Source organism: Ostrea edulis, chromosome 1, assembly GCF_947568905.1.
Source record: "Ostrea edulis chromosome 1, xbOstEdul1.1, whole genome shotgun sequence".
Classification (NCBI taxonomy): Eukaryota; Metazoa; Mollusca; class Bivalvia; order Ostreida; family Ostreidae; genus Ostrea; species Ostrea edulis.
In genome coordinates this window covers 82,182,194-82,204,006 of record NC_079164.1, presented here as the reverse complement: position 1 = coordinate 82,204,006, position 21,813 = coordinate 82,182,194, and the positions used below count along the sequence as shown (strand labels likewise).

The 21,813-nt window shown below is 35.9% G+C and overlaps 1 protein-coding gene across 1 annotated transcript in view; it reads right to left on the bottom strand.

The window, feature by feature from the left end:
- LOC125678656 (short transient receptor potential channel 7-like) overlaps positions 1–21,813 on the bottom strand; it is a 139,341-nt gene that overhangs the window by 95,388 nt on the left and 22,140 nt on the right. The window contains exon 2 of the mRNA XM_048917274.2: positions 7,652–7,763. Coding sequence (XP_048773231.1) covers positions 7,652–7,741 — 90 coding nt within the window. The 5' untranslated portion in view covers positions 7,742–7,763. The remainder of the gene's footprint in view (positions 1–7,651; positions 7,764–21,813) is intronic.

Below are 21,813 nucleotides of genomic sequence, written 5' to 3'. Positions count from 1 at the left end.
TAGTGATTTGGATGACCAAGGAAGAACCTAGATATTGTGTATTTGCAGAACATCGCGTGCTAGGCGAGCAGTATGTGGTCTGGCGTTGTCATGCTGGAATACTGCTCCGGTATACTGCATCACTTGAACCACGTGTTGCTGTATGACTTCATCAATATACCGTTGAACTGCCAAAATCTCTTGTGTGAACCAATTCTGTGCTGCCTGTATTATATTGCTGCCCACATCATAACACTACCCCCTTCCAAACGGTCAGCCTCCTGGATGAAAATATGTGCAAAACTTTAATTTTGGCGTATATATACTCCGAGTCTTCCATCAGGCCTCTGCAGTAAAAATCGAGATCCATCGCTGAACCAAACCGTCCGCAGTCATACTCGATAAGTCTGAGACCATTGAAGTCGGTTCCGGTGATGTTGTGGAGTCAGAATAATGCCACGAACAGGTCTGTGGCGTTCTAATCTAGTCGATTGCAAACAATCTTATCAGATATTCTGCGAATCCCAGGAATGGCAGTTGCTGTAGATGACGTGTTGTAAACCGCTGACGAAGATTACGCAATCGGATGAAGCAATCGTGTGCTGCTGACGACACGGGTGTTCTACCTGCTGTACGACTAGCATTTGTTAAACTATGCTGTTGATATCTGCTCCAAATGCGAGATATTGTGCTTTGTGAAACATTGAAATCTCTTGCACTGCAAATTGTGACACACTTGCTTCCAGTCGTCCAATTACGTTGTTGCGTTGAGCATCATTCAGACACGGTATTTTTTTTAACACGGGGTTACATTTAAAGACAACGCAATTGAATATTAAGGTAGTACTCTACATCGTCATAATGGCTGACTTCCTTTAAAAACATGGATGAAAAAATCGATATCAGCAATATTTGACTTTTCCTTTTCCATTTAAATACCTAGCCGAGTAGCTCAGTAGGTTAGAATACCGACTGCTGAACTGTAGATCGCAGGTTCGAGTCCAGCAGGTTTTTTTTTTTTTTTAAATTCTGATTACCTTCTACTAAAAATGTAAATTTGAAAATTTTCAACTTCAAAATATTGTACATATCCTCCACTTTTCATCTACATCAAATTTCTATGGTGTAGCATACCTCCTTAATAACCCGTGCCTTTGATAGACAACTGGTGCCTAAATCACGTGGAACCTACAACAATCGAGATATAGAGACCGGATTTTATGAAAACACATTTTATTGTCCTCAATATCTGTAGAATATATATCCAGTAAATAATAGCGTTAGATTAACTAGGTATAATCAGGCAATTCATTCTAAACCAAACAGTATGAAAAAGTATTTGAAAAGATTAAGCGAAAAATTACTACTATGCGTTTTTTTTATCATTATACTTTTTGTTGGGATGTGAGGAACTTGGTGAGAGCAGTTGGAATTGTGGTTATCAAAAATGGAACCACCCAATTTTGATTGATGCACGCAGTCGAGAGACATTTTCGACTGGTCCGTTATAATATCAGGGTGACGAATTAGAGTACCATTTAGCTTTTGAACCATAAAGTAACTAATCGCAGTGTTATTCTTTTCCTAGATTTTCAGCAGCTTCGCCAATAACACCAGTATTTTCTTGGTAACATATTGGATCAAACTGACAGCGTATTAGGTAATTTTTGATTAAGTAAACCCCAAAGAGAATTGATGGCTAACTGATTTTTTTTCGAACAGAAGACAGGACCATTTAACAAACAGTTATCCCTAAATCATCCATATCTGTTGTATTGGAGCAGCTGCACAACACAATGGAACATTTGGGTAGGAATAAGACTATTTCACTGGTTCGGCAACGGTTCTATTGGCCCAGAATGCAAACATATGTCATTTCCTGGATTGAAAATTGTGACAGATCCACTAAGAGTAAGCAGACTTGCCACACTGCTGAGATGGTGAACATCAGGACACCACAACCGTTAGAATTGGTCTGTATGGATTATCTTTTTCTTGAACCATCAAAGGGAGGAGTTCAGAACATTCTCGTCATAACCGACCATTTCACCAAGTACGCAGTAGCAGTTCCCACTTGAAATCAGCTTGCCAAAACAACTACAGAAGCCATTTTCAACAACTTTATTTTACATTATGGAATCCCAGAAAAACTTCTTTCAGATCAGGGTACAAATTTTTGTAGCAATATTATTAAAGAACTTTGTTTAATTCTAGGAATTTCCAAATCTAGGACAACACCATACCATCCACTGGGGAATGGAAATACAGAAAGATTCAAGAGAACTTTATTATCCATGTTAAGGACACTGCAGAATGAACAGAAAGCTGATTGGAAGAGTCACATACATGTATCTGCTTTAGTGCATACTCAACCGTAAACGACACAACAGGGTTTTCTCCTTTTTATCTAATGTTTTGTAGGGAACTTAAGTTACCTGTTGATGTCCTGTTTAGAATATCTAGACCTATTGATGAGAACCAGTGCACTGCCAAGTACACACGTAAGATGATGGGGGTGATTACAGGAAGCTTACAAACAGGCCCAGAAGGCTACACAGTTCTCCCAGCAACGTCAGAAGGGTAATGATGACCTGAAGGCACGCGCATCCACTTTGAAAGTAGGAGACCGGGTACTGTTGAGGATAGTGGCCTATGATGGAAGACATAAGATTGCGGATAAGTGGGAAGACAATCCTTATGTCATACTATCTCAAGACAATGAAGACATTCCTGTCTACAAGGTTAAGCGGGAGGATGGCAAAGGCAAATGTAGAACACTACATAGGAACCTCGTGTTGCCAATAGGATCCAAATTTCCAACGGTTCCACCTCCACCCCCTAAACCTGTGAGAAGGAAGGCAGACAGAAAATCAGAAGTGTAACTTCAAATGAGACTATTTCTATTTCTGATTCAGAAAGTGCGTTTTCTTTTGTAGGTCACCCTACAATGATTTATGAGAACTCCGTGGAAAGTTCCTCCTGTCGAGATGGTGACGACCAGTCGTCGGTAGGAGATGCTCCGGATGTTGATCCAGAAGAGGACGCTCCTCGTCAGGATGATGAGACTGAGGATCGGCATTACGGTGACGAATCATGGTGAAGAAGTCGATCATGGTGACATTGATTATGAAGATGACCATGATTATTATGTTCAGCCTTCCATAACTGCAACACCATCAATCCCAGCTCCAAGACGATCAGCAAGGATCAAGATGAAACCCGCTTGGACAAAGGATTTTGTGATGAGGGAATTTGCCCTAGTGCATGTAATTTCACCAACTCCGAGTAATGCAAAATATGCAAGACCATACATAGGCTGTGGTGAAGGGCAATTTCTCAAAGTAGACAGTGTCAATGACTGTGATTATAAAAGAAATATTATTAGGATTCACATATTCTTTCTGTGTTTGATTTGCCCTGCAAGAGTTTCTTAACAAAGAAGAATTGACATGGATCTGGTAAGATGCCGAGCTTTTTAAAAAACTAATTCCAGTTATGTATGCTTTGGGTGTTGAGTATGATGTGCCTTTAACTAGATGATAGAAATGCGAGTAATTTTAAGATCATTTGTTCGACTGATGGGTGCCACAACTATTGGAGAGTGAATAACTTTCTAAATTGTGAGAAAGCGTCGAGGCCTTTTTGGTAGAAGATATGAGAATTGGTGGATATGGACGCACTGCGCACCTTTTCTACTTCTTGCTAACATGGTTCTAAAATCCCGTTATAATTTGGCAGGAATAGTAGTCTGCTTGAGGGGCCAGTTCTTGAATTTCTGCCACTAAAATCGAAATATAGCATCAGCAATATCCTTAGATGGACCCGGGATGTGTTCACATCGAACTTGAATATCATGTTTGAATATTTTTGCTGAGAAGTGGACAGAGAAGGGGCATGACTAGGGGGGACTTGGAAGATTTTAGATTCAGTTCGACTGTCATGATATCAATGTGGTGTACGAGTTTTTTAGCCAGAAGATCGATACCCTATACGTGTATCGCTACTGGGACTTGCTCAAAGTATTGGAAGTTTCTACGATCTTCAGAAGCCATTGCAACATTTATGACCCGGCAACCTAATGCACCGAAGCTATCTGATGATAAATGTACCGCTTGACCAGTGCATATCTGGAAATGGTGTGTGTTACCATTGAATTTGGAATGGAATTGGATCCAGATTTCTACGTCTTTGCGAAGGGCCTTTGATATTTTAACATAATTCTGCTTTCTATGACCTTGTGACAAACTATCATAAAATCGTCTGCAGAAAGCTTTGCCTGATGGAATGCTTTTAGTAATGAATGGCAATGAACCTACCAATGATCGCATTTCTCTAAGAGTAATTTTGTGGCGCAAGGTTGTATATTGTAGGAATATATTATGAGCATTAACTTTGTCATTGGAGACAGATATGGTTTGGCTGATGGCATTGTCCAAGAAATTACAATGAAACAGTAAGAATTTCGGATTATTCTTATTACAGGGAACCCCAATTGCTTGATATGCATTTAAGAATATTTGCGAGAGGTTTAAGCAAACAGGGGAATGGCAAGACTAGCAAATAAGAAGTCATTTGAATAGTGCACCGAGGCTTTTTGTTTAGCTTGATCTTGGACTATACAATGCAGTGAAGTTAAGAATTTTCCGAAAATGACACATGCGATTGAGCAGCCGAATGGGAGAGATTTATTGAAATATAATGTAATAAATGTTTCTAAAATGAAAACCTAGTAGGGAAAATATTCAAGTCGAATGGGTAGCAGACGATATGCGTTAGAGATGTCTAGTTCTTGCATCATTCTGATTGTCGAGTCGAATGATTTGTAATGAACAGTGTAAAGATCAGGGTCAATGAAGTCGTTAATGCTATTACCTTGGGGTGCCTAAACGTTACAAATCACTCGCCACCTCCGTGTTTTTATGGAGCAATTCCTATCGGACTACCATCGGACCATTTTAGAAAAGCCCTGCTATTCTACGAAATATTTCCCGTGGGGATCCGGGTTAGAATAGGTCTTAAGTACCTTTTGCTTGTCGTAAGAGGCGACTAGATGGGGCAGTGCTTCGTATGAGACCGCAAAAAAACCGAGGCCCCGTGTCACAGCAGGTGTGACACGATAAGGATCCCTCCCTGCTCAAAGGCCGTTAGCGCCGAACATAGGCTTAAAGTTTTCAGCCCTTCACCGGCAATGGTGATGTCTCCATATGAGTAAAATATTAGGGCTAAAATAGGCTAAGCCTGCTGCCCAATCCCTTTCACTATTTGTGAATAAGATTATCATCAACTGAATTTCAAAAAAAAAATATTCTCGAGAGGGAGATAAATAATATACAACCAATCTACCAAATCTTAATTCTTGATTTATTTCTTCTTGTAGCTGATCTGCGTTGGTCTCTGCCAGTTTCATAATTATACACTTATGGTACTCGGAATGCTAGAATAATGAATGCTGAAGTCTTTTTTTTTTTTTAAAAACACCTTAAAGTAATTGTTTGGCTACGTTCTCCAGTGGATATTTTGAAAACATAAACCTAGGAAATTAAAATCTTCTGGCGTAGGTGCTAGATCTCAAAGGATTGGGGTGGTGGACTGCCCTCTGGCTTGAGGTCTATTGGAGGGCTGATAGGTGTGATCAGGTTGACGGACTCTTGTTTTTTCTTGACGAAAGTGATTAGTTTGAGAGTAACAATACACAAGTGACTGGAAGAGCATTTCATATAAATTATAGTTGAAATCAAAACACTTGCATGATTTGCATGGGTTGTTAATGGAGATTTTCTGTGTAGAGATAGGCATGTCATCAGTTACAATAACCAAAGTTCATCATCGACAGAGGCTCCATCTATGGTATGATTACGAATGTGTTCGAGTCTGAATTGCATAACGTAGTTGAGCTAATTTTGTGTGCCTTGGGTAGCTGAGCGTTTGTATACAGATGCCTTGGGTAGCTGTGCGTATTGTTTACAGATTGTGTATCCGCGGGAAATGTTGTCAGGTGATGCTGCTGTATTTTTCCATGTTTCAATAGAAGCAATTTTGATTTCTTTTAACTTTTGGGTTTCAAAAGGATTTCGGCAGTGACGAAAGTAAATAGCTGTTTAGGTTCGTCGTTAGGGGTGAAGGGTAGTAGTTTGTGTAGATGTACGTACATACAATGTATTATTAAAAGTGAATGGTAGTATAGATGTACGTACATACAATGTATTATTAAAGGTGAAGGGTGATAGAAGTATAGATGTACGTACATACAATGTATTATTAAAGGTGAAGGGTAGTAGTAGTGTAGATGTACGTACATACAATATATTATTAAAGATGTTTTGTCTGATACTATCGGGTACATGGACTTCCTGAGCATCAGACAACCTGATACTGCGTACGGTGTGCTGACTGGGGTGTTGGAAATATACCAGCAGAGTTGGTGGGAGGCGATGAGTTAGCCACTGCTATCCGCTCAGCTGCAGGGGGATCATCATATCCTGAAGGGGAAAGAATGATGGGAACGTTTTATGCTTCGTGCTGTTGGATGATGGGAACGGTTTGTGCTTCGTGCTGTTGGATGATGGGAACAGGTTTTGTGCTTCAGGCTGGTACGCTCTGCATTGCTGATCATCGGGTGGTGGGGGTATAGGAGAAACTTCTGGCCTACTAGTTATCATGCGCAGGCTCAAACCTTTTTGCCAGCTCGAGCTGGAGGCGCGTAGAGAGTTTGATTTTCGTTTGGACCGGGTCAGTAGTTTCAAATTTTAAAATATATACAGCGAGATGTTTATACAAACATGTTGTTTATTGTTTTTGTTTGTTTATTATCATTGTTGTTGTTGTTGTTGATACAATTGATTTGCCGATTGATAATTTTGACTAATATATATTTAGTGATACACACTGCATCGTTTAATGGCAGGATGGCCAGAGAGTGAATCCCCAGCTATAACTGAACACAGCTAACATCGGGTCTGGTGTAGTAAAGGAAACACCCAATTCATTCTCAATGCCTCACCAGATATAGTACAAACTTGTTACTGGTAGGGCTAGAATTCTATTTTGAACGTCTCTGTTGAATTTGTTGTCGGTCGTGTTCCGTGATGAATAAAGCGAAAAGGCGGAATGAGCGGCTTACGTCATCGTGCGACTAGCATTCCCCCTCTTGGACTTGACATTACAGTATTGACAACAGTTAATTGTTTTTCAATAAATCAGCCCTTACTGATTATGGCAATAAGTGCAATTAATTACCACTGCAAGTATCTATTCTTTAAAAGAACAGCATACTGTTTTATCATAGGATACAAATTCAAGACCCACATAAAGACACTTCCTGAAATACTTCGTGTATTTAATTCTTTTGTTACATTTAAATTGTTCGTTTGATCTTGACAATTCTACAGATCGTTTTTTGTAACATAGAAGTTAAAAGTCGAGTGATTCTTAGAAAGGCTCGCCTAACGAACTTTTCAACAAGGAGGAATAAGACATCCCCTGAGTGGAAGTTTATACAGCTGCAGGTCTTTGGAATAAAGCAACATTTGGCACCGAATTGATTTCCGGTAATTTCATGATGAATTTTAAGAAGAAACACTCTATTTTCATATTTTGAAAAATCAGAAAAGGTTAAGAATAGACTTTTTATTATGTAACAAAACAATCTATTACGTCACAAAACACCACATACCTTTTTCCGGAGCAGCAGTTTTTTCTTTGCTAATGATGTTTTCTTGTTATTCGTTTTGTCTTTTTCTTCTTCGTCTCTCTTCCTAAACATTGCTTTAGACGATCAACTTCCCCTAAAAGACATTTATAATGAACATCTTAGCATCCCATTTACAAATGTAAATATATGTTTATTAATGCCGACTATTTTATTTTCATATAAGATAAACACTGTTAATTGATAAATCGTTCATATGTGTTTTCCAATACCAAAAATAACCACAAGTACAACCATATATATTTTGCTCGAACTTCTTAGAAGAAGTTAAACCTAAATTTCACACTTCCCTTTGGTAGCAAGGGATAGTTTCGAACAAAAGGCCCGTTCACATTTAGCAAGAAATCGAGATAACCTATATTTGAAGTGATGTTACCTGTGTAAAAAATGTGTAGAATACTTTTAGGATGCATTTCAAGAATAGCCGAGTGCTTAATGAAAGAAGATGATTATGCAACATGTAAGTATCACCCTGTCTAGCATATAGAAAGGGGACGGGGGCAAATACGAAAACTAAGACACGTGATCAGTTGCAAAAAAATCAGATTACTACATATGTAATTTAGGGTCATAAGTTATGACACAGTGTACGAACCCCAAATGGACCAACAGGGCTAAGTATTCTAAAACTCAACACTGCGGAAACAATGAAGCCCGCAGAATTAGTGTAAACATTATTTTATTGCAATGTAAACCGATACATGCAGTACATTGATCGATGAAGATGATTTACAACAGAGGTATAATAAATTGCAATAGCATTAGGAAACAAGTTATAAAACTTATATTAATCCGTTTCCTTTATGTAGGTTTACAGTAGTAATAAGGATCTGCTTAAATTGGTGTTATAAGATATTGTTATGCCAGTAGTTATATACATGTACGTGTATATTTATGATTAAGTTGAGTAATAATGGTAAAAGAATTTTATACAAAAGGATAATATGATAATGATGATGATACTACTTAACTGCTAATGATTGTAATACTAAAGGTAGAGATAGTAATGAGAATAATGGTACCATAAGAAATAAAAGTAATTGTCGTAACAGTGTTGTGTGAAATATTTGTGGAAAGCCCGCAGAATTGATGCATGTAATAGATATATGCTTCTTCACTTAAGCTGGAATTAAAATGTTAACACAAAATAATATCTTAATTCATTCATTTCTCATTTTCACTTTCTGAATAATCAACAGAGTTGAAAATCTGAGTCATAAACAAATTTATCCACATCATAATGGTCATAGTAAGCGCGGCGTAGTAGGGCAAACGTGTGTACCAAGCCTTATGTTCAAAATACGTGTAGCAATTTGCCCTCGCCGTCGCAAAAAAAGTTGAAGCCCAAAAGTACCATAACTCCTGTAACATTTGTAGAATGAAAATGGCGTTGCGGAGTGGGACAAAATTAGCCATAACCCCGAACCCGATTTGAATTTAAATCAAATCCGAATGTGATTCCATGTATTATAATACCTTTACTATTATTACTCTATATAAAATGAATACCATAAAACTGTCCATTTCCCTGTAAATACACTACTTCCCCCATCTGAGGACTACTCCCTCTAAAATCAGAGCTACTACCTTGGACTACTCCCTCATAATATTCATTAATATTTTTAACCGATCAAATTTTGTGGTGGGCGGAGCATTCCAAGAATCTCGAGTTTATGACGTAATGATAATATGTTTTACGGCGTGACCGTGTTTGAGGGCAAAGCAAAAAAGTATTGGCATTAGTATCTATATCCAAAACAGGACACACACAAAAACCCGAAGCTAGCACGAGGACAGAGCTGTATCAAAGCATCCTAATTTTGGACATTTGATCCGCCTATATATTGAACGCGGGAAATATAACGCAATATTGATGTAAACAGTATATTGTGACGTCATATTCAGCGTCGTTATTTAGCAAATTTACAAACATTGGAGACCTGGCGTTAATCGAGGAATGATTAGTCCTATATATATGATTAAGAAATAAGATTTACATGCTTTTACAGATTTTATGTAACATCTCAGAACGACGTGAACTAGGGTAGACGAGATTCAAAATGGAGGAATACATGTCCACGCGCTAATATTCGAATTGACGCCATTGGGACCAAAATTTTCAAGTTCCATAGGTATAGTTTAATTTTTCATTATTTTCCTTTTAAACATGTATATACGTGTTACCTATAGGGAGAGCTCCGCTCTCGCGGCTCTTCGGGCCGTGAGAGGGCTTCGCCCTCTATTACGTCAGAAACAGCTGATATGATGGACGAGGGGATTGATTGATTGATGTTTTCCGCCACACTCAACAATTTTTTTAGTTAGCTGGTGGCGCCCAGTTTTTATTGGTGGAAGAGAGAACCCAGATACTATGTACCTGGGAAGAGACCACCGACCTTCCGAAAGTAAACTGGGAAACTTTCTCACTTATCTTCTTACTAAAGTCGATTATAGACAACAAATCGAGTCTAAACACTGTTTAGCTGTTGTAAAAACTGCTGTAAATATACTAACAACTTATCTCACTGAAAGAAATTTAGGAAATACTGACGATTTGGTGAGTGTTAAACCAGAGGAATTAAACCAGTGCTTGCGGAAATTTAATGCAGAGTTAAGAAAAGCTGACTACACCAAATATGCTAGGAACTATGATGACTATTCGATATGGACTACAGCAACACTTTATGGAAGTTCGAAACGAGGATAATATCAAGAAATGAATAAATCTGGTTTAACGAATACTTTTGAAATTGTTTCGGTATAATAAAACAGTTATGGAATGGGTACTCGGGAAAATAGCAAATTTATGGTTCCCCTCGGCAGGAAATTATTTCCTCCCTCGGGGGACCATAAATTTGCTATTTCCCGAGTACCCATTCCATAACTGTATATTATTGTTCCAATAACAGCATGCTACTTCGCTTGATCAAACGTGCAAAGAGCAAGGTACATTAAGCCCCAATTTTCGCCTCAAAATTAGGGTAAACCTAAAATGAGGTTTCACTTGGTTTAATCATTAAGATTATGCACTAGGGCATTGACCCTGATGATACATATAAATGGAAATTAGTAACGTAATATGTTCTGTGACGTCATTTTCGTCATCTGCGATTGACAAGATTTACCGAAATCGGCGAAATTGACTGGTTTTTTTATTCCTTTAAAACCATTTTTAAGATAGAGCACGTGCGTCAACCATGAATATGTTTTGTGTGCACTTTAATCATGTTGAAAGTCAGTAATAAGCAAAATTTCTACGTGGTTGATAAATGCGCAGACTATCAAATTTAACGTAAACCGTTTCCCGTGTTCATCTGTACTACAAATTTCAACGTTGATGGTGTTCATATATACAAGTTTAATGAATAAATAATAACCATATGTACAGCATATTAAATTTTATAAGACTCTACGTAGTTTGCATTGAAGAAGATAGTGTGTATACAGAGAATTGGAATCTTCGACACAGCTATTTCCGATTCCAATTTTACTCGTTTAATGTTTGATATGGATACGCAATGGTATCAACGCAATTAATGTAACACGTGGCAAAGTTCAATCACATATTCTTTTTTATCATAGATAGTTTACGATATGAGCTATCCCTCTAAATTGGTGTGCATATACTGTGCCGGCTACAATGCGTATCTAAATACATGTCTAAATACGCCTTGCCAGTCATAATATTCTAACGTACATGTCGGCTAATTATCACGTATTGGGTATGTTGCATGTATAATTTCAAATGCTATTCTAATATTGTATTAGGCAATATATCAGACAATATGTCAGACACATTTAATGATTGTCCATCTGAAGAAAAAAAAACCTACTCATGATACATAATATGTATGTTATTAAGTTAGAATTTTATTATGACTTTCGCCTGGTTTTTAAAAAAAAAAAAAATGCACGTCTGCAACCGAATGCAATCTTTGTTTATAAAATAAAAAGTTTAATATTACAAATAACGAAAATGAAAGCGCGATAGCTTAATCGGTACCTTTACATCAGAGCATAATAGTGCGAGAGTTCGAATGCAAAATTCGGTTATATTTTCCCCGTAAGAATTGAATTAGTAGCAAGTCAAATATACAGGCTTTAGATGTATACACTTGAAAATCAATTCATTACAATACATTTTTCATAATTTACATGCTGCAGTACATATATTTTTATGACATACATGTTTCCTATCAAAACAATTCCAATTTCACCGATCTGTCGTTTATATTACAAAGTTGGCGAACTCATTTAGGAGAGGTTGCTTCATGATATATGGTAATGAATGCATCTACCCTGCTATAAGAGTGAATGTTGGTAGTTGATAGATGAACGATGTAATATCTACATATCTAAGATATTACTCATTTGTTGGCTAAAAGATAAAGTATACGCTTGTATTTCCAAGAGGACAAAATCCGGTGAACCCCGATCATTACATGTAAATTGTTTATAGAATCACCTTAGATTTGTCGATAACTGGCGCACCTGTTCTGTGACATAGTCTTATTAAAAATACATGATAGCTAGTCATTGGTTACTATTTTCATCATTAAACCGTGGAATTGGTGTTGAATAATATATCAATTTCAGCAAAGCATAATATTTTGTATAGCATTCAAGTTTGAACATTCGATATTTTCTTTGTTTAAACTTTATATAATTCAAATTGCCGACGTTACAGAAATAAAATAAAAATATTGAACAGTTGTTCAATGTGTTGTAATTGTACACTACCAATGTTTGGAGACGGTAGTGAAATGAAGAATTCAAACATAATTCCCTCCGAAATTTCGATGCATTTAGATAGATGAAGTACGTCAGTCGCGTGTCATTTACTGCAAAAGAAAATCGCATATTCCCAGATCCATGGAAATCGTGCAGCATGCAGAGGTGTCTGACAAAATCAAGTGACGAAGTCCTTGTACACAACTATGGCTTCGAAAAACGTGTGCCGGTTATTTAACATATACATATGTATATCATAAATTATGTAAGATATCTCCTAAACTTTATAAGATATATTGTATATCAAACATGATATCTCATAATGTTTATGATATATCTTATAAAGTAGAAGATATCTTAAATTTATTTTAATGATATCTTATAAAACATAGATATCTTAAATGTTTTTATAAGATTTCTCATAAACTTTATAAGTTATCTTACATATCTTATAAGATATATCATTTTTTTAAAATATCTCATAAACTTTATGATATATCTTATAAAACATGCAAGATATCTGATATGTTTTATGAGATATCTTATAAAAGTGAATTCATATGATATATTATAAAGTCTACAAGATATCTTATAAAAATTCGTTTTTGAGATATCTTATAAAATATATAAGATATTTTACTAAGTTTGAGATATCTTAAAAGACATTAGATATATGTTTTATAAGATATCTTATAAAATATATAACATATATTGTTAAGAAAAAATACACAAAATATGTCTTATCTTTTATCAGATATCCAATTATAAAGGATACAATTAAGGTATTTCATAAACTTTAGAAGATATCTTGTAAGTTTTATAAGATATCTTATAAAATTTAAAAACGGCATGCCATAGACGTGTAGTAATGGGCTGAACAAAAAAGCCAGTAATGGCAGTAAGAACAATGAAGCTTTTACAAAACTATTTTCGTCGTTTAAAGGGAAATGTAACGATCTGAAGGTTTCTGACATTATTATGGGACTCAATGATTACAATGTTCAGAAAAAACTGCAAACAAGCTTAATGACAATGGAAAAAATATCACTTCTGCTTCCAGTACTCGATGTTTTGACATCTCGCGTAGAGACGAAATAGTTGTTTCGCAGGAGTACCAAGATAAGCAGATTCTAGTCCAGTGTCCGTAATAACGAATAAGCGAGCGACGCTCTCGAACAGTACACATATCGTAAGAATTTGAGAATAACGAATGTTCCAGAAAATGATGACGAGAATATCACGGAGACTGTAATCAATGTTCGTAAAGATATCGGTGTTATTATTCTGCCTCATAATATTAATGCAGTGCATCGTCTTGAAGTCAAATCTAGTGCCAAATCCCGTCAAATCATCGTTCGCTTTGTGAGTCGCGAGACTAGGATGCAGTTGTTGTTGCGTAGAAAGGAATTGAAGGATTCTGAGCTTACTTTTTCAAATGGTACGCAGCTGGATGATGTAAAGAATGTGCTCACCTGTGATGGCAAGATTCTTGGAGTCCTTAAAAATGGCATTAAATGTTTTGTTGATTCAATATATGACTTTTTTCAAAATCGGTGTTGATGAAACCGATTTCATGGCTTTAAGTCTCGCACAGTTGTAGGAGAACGAGAACTATCAGTGTCCGTGTGATACACATCAATCTACAGACTCTACACAAAATGATGTTACAGGGTTTCAACAGTTTTGTTTAACTCAGCATTTCGCAGATTCTATTGTCGTTATAATGATTTAGTTTGCCCATATAACCCATCATTGGGTCCAATGCTGTTCAAACGTGTTTCATACCGATTGTTAGGTCGTTCTTCTAGGTGGGATCAGGTGCCTAGGAGGAGTAAGCATCCCCTGTCGACCGGTCACACTCGCCGTGATCCCTATATCTTGATCAGGTAAACGGAGTTATTCGTAGTCAAAATCAGTGTGCCACGAACGGTCTAACAATCGGTATGAAACACGTTAGACAGCATTTGACCCAATGATAAACTAGATCGTTATAAATACCTTAGAATTTGCAAAATGCTAACTATAAACGAGACTGTTGAAACCCCTGTACCATCAACTTGTTTGTCAGTAGCTTGCCTCGATTTAAAAACAGACAATATGGAGAACAAGCTCTTGCGTATCGAATCAGTTGAGGGATATAAACACCATATGCAGGTGATAATGGAATATTCCTACATAAATATGGGAAGTTGACGATGGAGAAGCTGAAATCATCCCGTTTGTCATGAGTTGTTAGTTTGCCGTTAATATCTACTTTCAATAAAATATTTAAGTATGAAGCAGAAGTGGGCGACTCTATGGTGTCTTTTATAGTTTTCCCTTTCTCCCCATTGTAAGAAGTTATACCTTTGAATTATGTCATACAAGTTGCATTATTGTAGTTGAATGAAATTGATGAAAAAATGTCATTCAAAGTTATAGATAAGAAAATGACAATTGTCATTGTAGGGAAATAGATCTTTCCATCGCTAGAAAAATAAATTCACAATTCGGTAAAAGCATAAAACAAAAATATACGGAGTTGGACACTGTTCGTTATCTTCACCTTGCACTTTACTTTCTAATATTTAGCATTCATCAAGCTTAAGATAATTATTATGACAATCACATTCCCTACTGTCATGTCTAGAATTAGAGGATGGGGCGGTCATTGAAGTCAATAAGATGACCATATCTTTCTTGCATATCTTAATTCTAACAATATTTGTATCAATATGTGAGAAACACTCTGAAAAGAAAATTGCTACTCCCAATGTGTCTTGAACATGTATAAGTGTAAATACCTGTATAAGCAAAAGTATCAAACTACTTGTTAGCTTGCATTATATAGCACTTGTATAAATATTGAAACAACACCATCAATTAATTGAGCCATTGCAAAATATTCATGTATACATGTATAAGGATAAATTTGGAAAGAATATCTACAATCTTTCTCAAATACCAAAATATTTTGATTTCATTTTGATATTCAATGTGTTAATTTCCCCACATATTACATCAGCATGTAAATTTCTCTGTTGCATGCAAAATGATGCATTTTTTTCTCTTTAAAATATCAATAAAGGGAATCACCGCCTAATTTGATGAGCATTTGAGTTGATTAACCGAAAACGTGATGATTAAGGGACTCGCTGTCCAAGTACGTTTGTTGGGTATGTGCGGTAATTAAATACTCCAGAAAACGTTTTAATAAACATCGCCGTTACATGTATGTATTGATAATCACATATCACATATGCCATCCGATTTATCCGAACAATATACCACAACCGCAGCTGTATGTAGGATTGAGTTCATGTTTAATTTGAATATGAACTTCCTTACAGCATTCATTTTACTGCAGTCGTGCCATTTATCTCTGTTTCTCCGTGTTGCATCTTTTCAAGTCTTTGACCTACATGACTGAGCAAAACTGACATCAAAATCATTCTCCGTCATCACTAACTTCCACCGTGTGGTCAATTTCTACGGGATCCATCTGCAAACAGGCGCGTAGCCAGAAAGAAAACGATGTGTACACAACGTATCGCAAGAGGTCTCAGGCCGCCTTGAGGCCCCCATTGGGTCCAGGGCAAAATCCTGGTGGGGACAGTGACGAAGCTCCTGGGCGTCACCAATGAAATCACCTAGATTTCTTGTGCATAGAAACGGTTTCTTGTCAATTTCCAAACCGAAAAGAATTCACAAAATTATTTTCTGAAGTGTTTTCTAAAGCCAACTCACCGCATGCAAATTGTACTCCGACTGATTTTATATTTGTTTTACTTGTTTGCTCTCTCGTTGTTTTCGACTGGTATATACAGTGTATGGTAAATGTTACTGATAACAAAGAATATCCTAATCCGTCTACTACACTCAAGGGTCAAAAGTATATCTGCACTGCTAATTTTCACTATATGATTCATTGAATAATACAATTTTCAAAGGACTGATAAAAATATTTTTACTGCAGCCATCACTATAACAATTTCACAATTCATGCATAATCGCCTAGATTTGAATCTGTTATTATAGTTATATTGTCTGTATGGTCATATTTTTAACACTCGCTAGGATAATCATGTTGTAAGAACTTTATTTGAACTTAATCTTACACACATTTCATATTGATTTAGCATTTTAAAAAAGCCTACTCCGTAATTCATAATTCGACCCACAAAAATGTATATAAAAACCAACACTAAAAGTAACATTTGTCATGAATCTTGAGTAAATTCTGCACATATATAATGATAACATTACTTATCATTACTTATTAGCGAAGTTTTTTTAAATATGCAAATTGTAATGAATATATAGTGAAATTTAAAAGTAAAGAAATACATTTGATCCTTGAGTGTACATGTACATTATTTAAAGTGATATTCGTCATGATGTTTATGATTTGGAATTTAAAAAAAAAAAAAGAGCTTAAAATGTGATTGAATGGATAATATGATGATGATAAAATAATAAACCGGATTATATTATGCAGTTATTTTTTAGACGCAACTATTTTACTGGCAAAGATCTCTCTCTCTCTCTCTCTCCCTCTCTCTCTCTCTCCCTCTCTCTCTCTCAAACTCAAATGATGTGTACGCAGTTGCGTACTTGCGTTTTGGTAGCTACGCGCCTGGCAAAGCAACATTGGATAATTCAGAGAGGCGATGAACATGTATCAGATATACCCGCTACATCATTGGTTGTGCGTACAGTTTTCACACAATAAACCCGGCGATTAATATAAAATAAACAATAAAACTACCACAACTATCACCTGTATTTCTGTTGTATATCACAACACCCCGAGCACAACATTGATGTAAGAAATAGTGTACACACCCCGAGGACAACATTGATTTTCAGTCAATACCTTTGAATATGATTGATTTTATTCATCAATATGTGCATAAACTTATGTAGATAACATGTTTAATATGTGATGATGAACCGAAACGTTCTCCTGGTATTTCATCATAAACACATGGTATCAAACTTGCCCGGATAGTCGGCATTGTGTTTAATAAAACTAGAAAGTGTACGACGGATTCAAATGTTCCACACATTCCTTAAAGACTGATTTCTTCCGTAAACATGTGCTTAGCATTGCTTACCGGCAATGTATCCATAATTCAAGAAACTGTACAAAAATTATACCTTGACCTCCTTGCAGTCCCTTCGATAGCCTACACCCTGTACACAATAGAGTATCTGGTGAAGCAATTTATCTCCACTTTATCGATAATTGACCAAACATCAAGACTATTCTTTAGTATAGAAGAATTCGTGATTGAAACTTGACCCTTTAGATATCTTACAAGAACCAAAGGTTGTAAAGGTTTTTATGTCTCATACTATTTCCTTTTCAAGAGGACAGCTCACCGAAGCTTGTTTTTGCTTTAAAAATCAACACTGTAAAACTGTATGAGAATGAAATATGTCATTTATTTTAGACAACAAATGGCGAAGATAAAGGTTCATACAAAAAAGGGGGGAAATCAGCGATCCACGAACACTGTCATATTCTTGCACGATATGTCAACCCATCATTTCTGATTTCCCCCATATAGATAATTTCACAAATAAATATGGTACTGACCAGTTCAAACAGGGGAAAATCAGTAGATACATACAATGTAATTACATGGATTTCAACACATCTGTCCTGATTTCCCCCATACATGATTATCACAAATAAAAAACAATGACTAGTTAAAATACAGACTTTGGAAACTTGTTCCAAAGTGTACAACAAGCAAAAAGATGGCGAACAAAAAGGGCTACAATAAGATGACGAATAATTAAGCTACATTTTTATATATATGTGGGATTTAAGATGGGGAGGTGATGGGCTACTGGATTTCTCAAATTTCAACACGCTTTCTACATGTCCAAACAGTCAAAACTTTCTAACAGAAGTAGACACGTGATCTATACACAAGTTTTCCTTGGTTCAGATACAAACTGTGCTAATGTTGAATAGGGGTTCCCGACGAGGTTTAATGTTCAGAGGTACAATACGGGTACTAACTAATATAAACAAGAGGTACTGTGAGCAATGCTCACTAAGAATACCCCCCGCTTACCCCAATCTCCCAAAGAGTGTTGGTAATAGGTATAAACTACCTCTTTTCTGAGTGTAAAAAACAAATGACATGACAAACCTTGGGTATTCTCGTTTGTAGGGAGAAATGGAATATCTAGGAACACAGCATCTCCATGCGATGAAAAAAGCCATTAAAGAATTTAAATGGAAACCATATTGCTACTTCGATGTCCAGTGCGCGTGACCTTTGACCTTTTGACCCCAAAATCGATAGGGAACATCTTCATTCCATAGGTAGTCCATATGTATGATATGGTGACTGTAGGTGGAAAGGATAACGCTTTAGAGCCCGGAAACCATATTGCTACTTCAATGTCCAGTGCGCTTGACCTTTGACCTTTTGACCCCAAAATCGATAGGGAACATCTTCATCCCATGGGTAGTCCATATATATGATATGGTGACGGTAGGTGGAAAGGATAATACTTTAGAGCCCGGAAACCATTGCGTCTACAGACGGACGGACGGACAGACAGACAGACAGACAGACGGACAACCCGATTCCAGTATACCCCCCACAACTTGTTACTGGGGGTATAATAATATAAGGGAAAAGTTTCGCCATAAATGTTATTATATACATAATAGATATTTTATGTCTCATACTATTTCCTTTTCAAGAGGACAGCACACCGAAGCTTGTTTTGCTTTAAAAATCAACACTGTAAAACTGTATGAGAATGAAATATGTCATTTATTTTAGACAACAAATGACGAAGATAAAGGTTCATACAAAAAAGGGGGAAAATCAGCGATCCACGAACACTGTCATATTCTTGCACGATATGTCAACCCATCATTTCTGATTTCCCCCATATAGATAATTTCACAAATAAATATGGTACTGACCAGTTCAAACAGGGGAAGATCAGTAGATACATACAATGTCATTACATGAATTTCAACACATCTGTCCTGATTTTCCCCATACATGAAGGTTTTTGTAAGCATTTATATCAGTCAAAAGTTGAAGGCAATTAGCTCAGTCTCAAAACGAAGAGAAGATGGTGGTTCTAAATGACGCAGGCTGGATTACAAATAAGATTCCATGAAATGTTACTGAGAAATTGAAACAATTCACTTGATTGTTAATAATGAAATATTCTACAAGATCATATTTCCCCTTTTCTCTATCTTCATTTTTTGAAGGCTGTATTCCATATTTTGCATTGGCTCGGTGCACGGACTAATTCTGATTTACACAACACGAGAATGTTTTATATGACTAGCAAACCTATTGGTTTTGAAGATTTTTAATGATTTTCAAGCCTTTTCCCAATATTCATATATTACGTAAACTTTTATACCCAATTTTAGCTTCAACTTCTCTCTAGGGTCCATGGAAAAAATTAATTCACACAACTTGGAACGTTTGCATACTGACATGATTTAGTGTGGCTCTGCTAAAACGAAAAGAAAATATGACTTAAGGTAGCTATTGATAGCTAGCCCCCAAAAAACTGCTCATTGAATTTTTTTCAATTTTATTTATTATAACATTTTGACTTTATCCTACAACATATCAAAAAATCAACAAAAGTAATCAGGTTAATTTTCGAGGAAAGCGAGATTGAAATCCCCTCTTTTACAGCCCCAAAAGGCAAAAAATGCCAAAATTGAGCAAATTAACACAGAAGCCAATAAAAATTTTATTGACACCAGAAATATTGTTTGTCATATATAGTTGTGTAAATTAAACACAAACAGATAAAAAATCAATATTGATTAGAAATTCTAAATGCATCTAAGGAAAACATTGGGATGATTCGACTTGGCAATTGGCCAAATTTACCCTAAATATGGCGTTTCTCAAATACTATCAGGCATACATTTTCTGACAACAACAAAATTCTGCTCATAAAATTTCTGATTTTATTTCATTTTTACAATAAGTCAAGTAGTATCTAAAATATTGAATAGAAAAAAATATACCAAATGAGGTTTAATCTGAAACTATGTCAGATTTTGTAACCCTACCCCCTCCCTTCTAAAAATGAATTTTAAGAGATACAGTCAGCAGAGATAAACTATTGACCTTAAATGATTAAGCATTCCCAAATTACCACATTGAGCATTCAAACTCGCAATACTAGAAGTTTCTATGAGCCATTTAAGAATGATATATAGTGTGTGCTATTGCAGTTGACCTTTTCGCACTCACAATGATTGCCTAAATATTTAGTTATTTTTCATACAATTTCTTGTAATAACTGGACCAAATCTATTACCTATACATATTTTTTGATAGAAATTTATATCACTATACAGTATAATACACCAAATATGTTTAAATAACCATTTCATATTTCAATAAATAATTAATATCAATAGAAAGAGACCCATGAACTGCCCATGGATCACTACATGTAAGTCCATCTGAGTCATCTTGCCCTCACAGATAGGTTTGTCTTTCATAAGTTTAAGATTTCTAATTGTAGTTTCACAATGAACCAAAAACTCACTATTGGATAACTGAGAATGCATGTACATGTATATTGCATTAACTAACTGTAGTTTCCCCCAGGTGAAGGTCTATGTTCACTGTATGTATAAGGGGGGTGGGGGTGGGGGAGGGGGGGGGGGGTGGAGTGGTGAATTAGTTCCATTATGAAACATTTCTAAAAATTTGATATACATTAATGTATCAATGATGTATGTTTCAACTAAATTTTGAATTACAAGGAAAATTCAAACACATTGATTGAAGTTATAAAATTGATATTCTATCATGTGCACATTTTTTACTAATATATCTAAGAAAGAATAATCAACATTGAAATTTATGCAATATTATTGTCTTTCAAAAGGCATGTACATGTAATACACGAGTACATGTACTTGTTTTCCCTTAAATTCACAATTTAATTTAAAGTATGTTGTACAACATCCACTGCTCTGAGCTCATATAAGTGAATTAATGTTTTCCATCCAAGTCCCAAATTTTGCAGTAGTTCTTTAATCTTTGAACTTGATCAAACATTTTTAAATTTGTGGAGTTGTGGGGGTCCAGGGGATATGTCATCATCACTGTAAATGGAGTACCTGTTCAAAATATAGATAAATATATTTAGATATAGCAAAAAAGATGAATATCTGATATACTCAGAATTGTCTTTACAAATGTTTATCAAAAGAAAATATAGTACCTCTCTTGCTGTTATACTTGTTGACTCGAAATCCACTTCAACCTGCACTGGTCCTATCTAACCTCCCTTGGTCTTCAGGCTGATGCCTAGAAAAAAGATCATCATAATTGATATCTGCACAGTTAGGTCTATATTATACCATTGAGTAATTAGACTGCGTG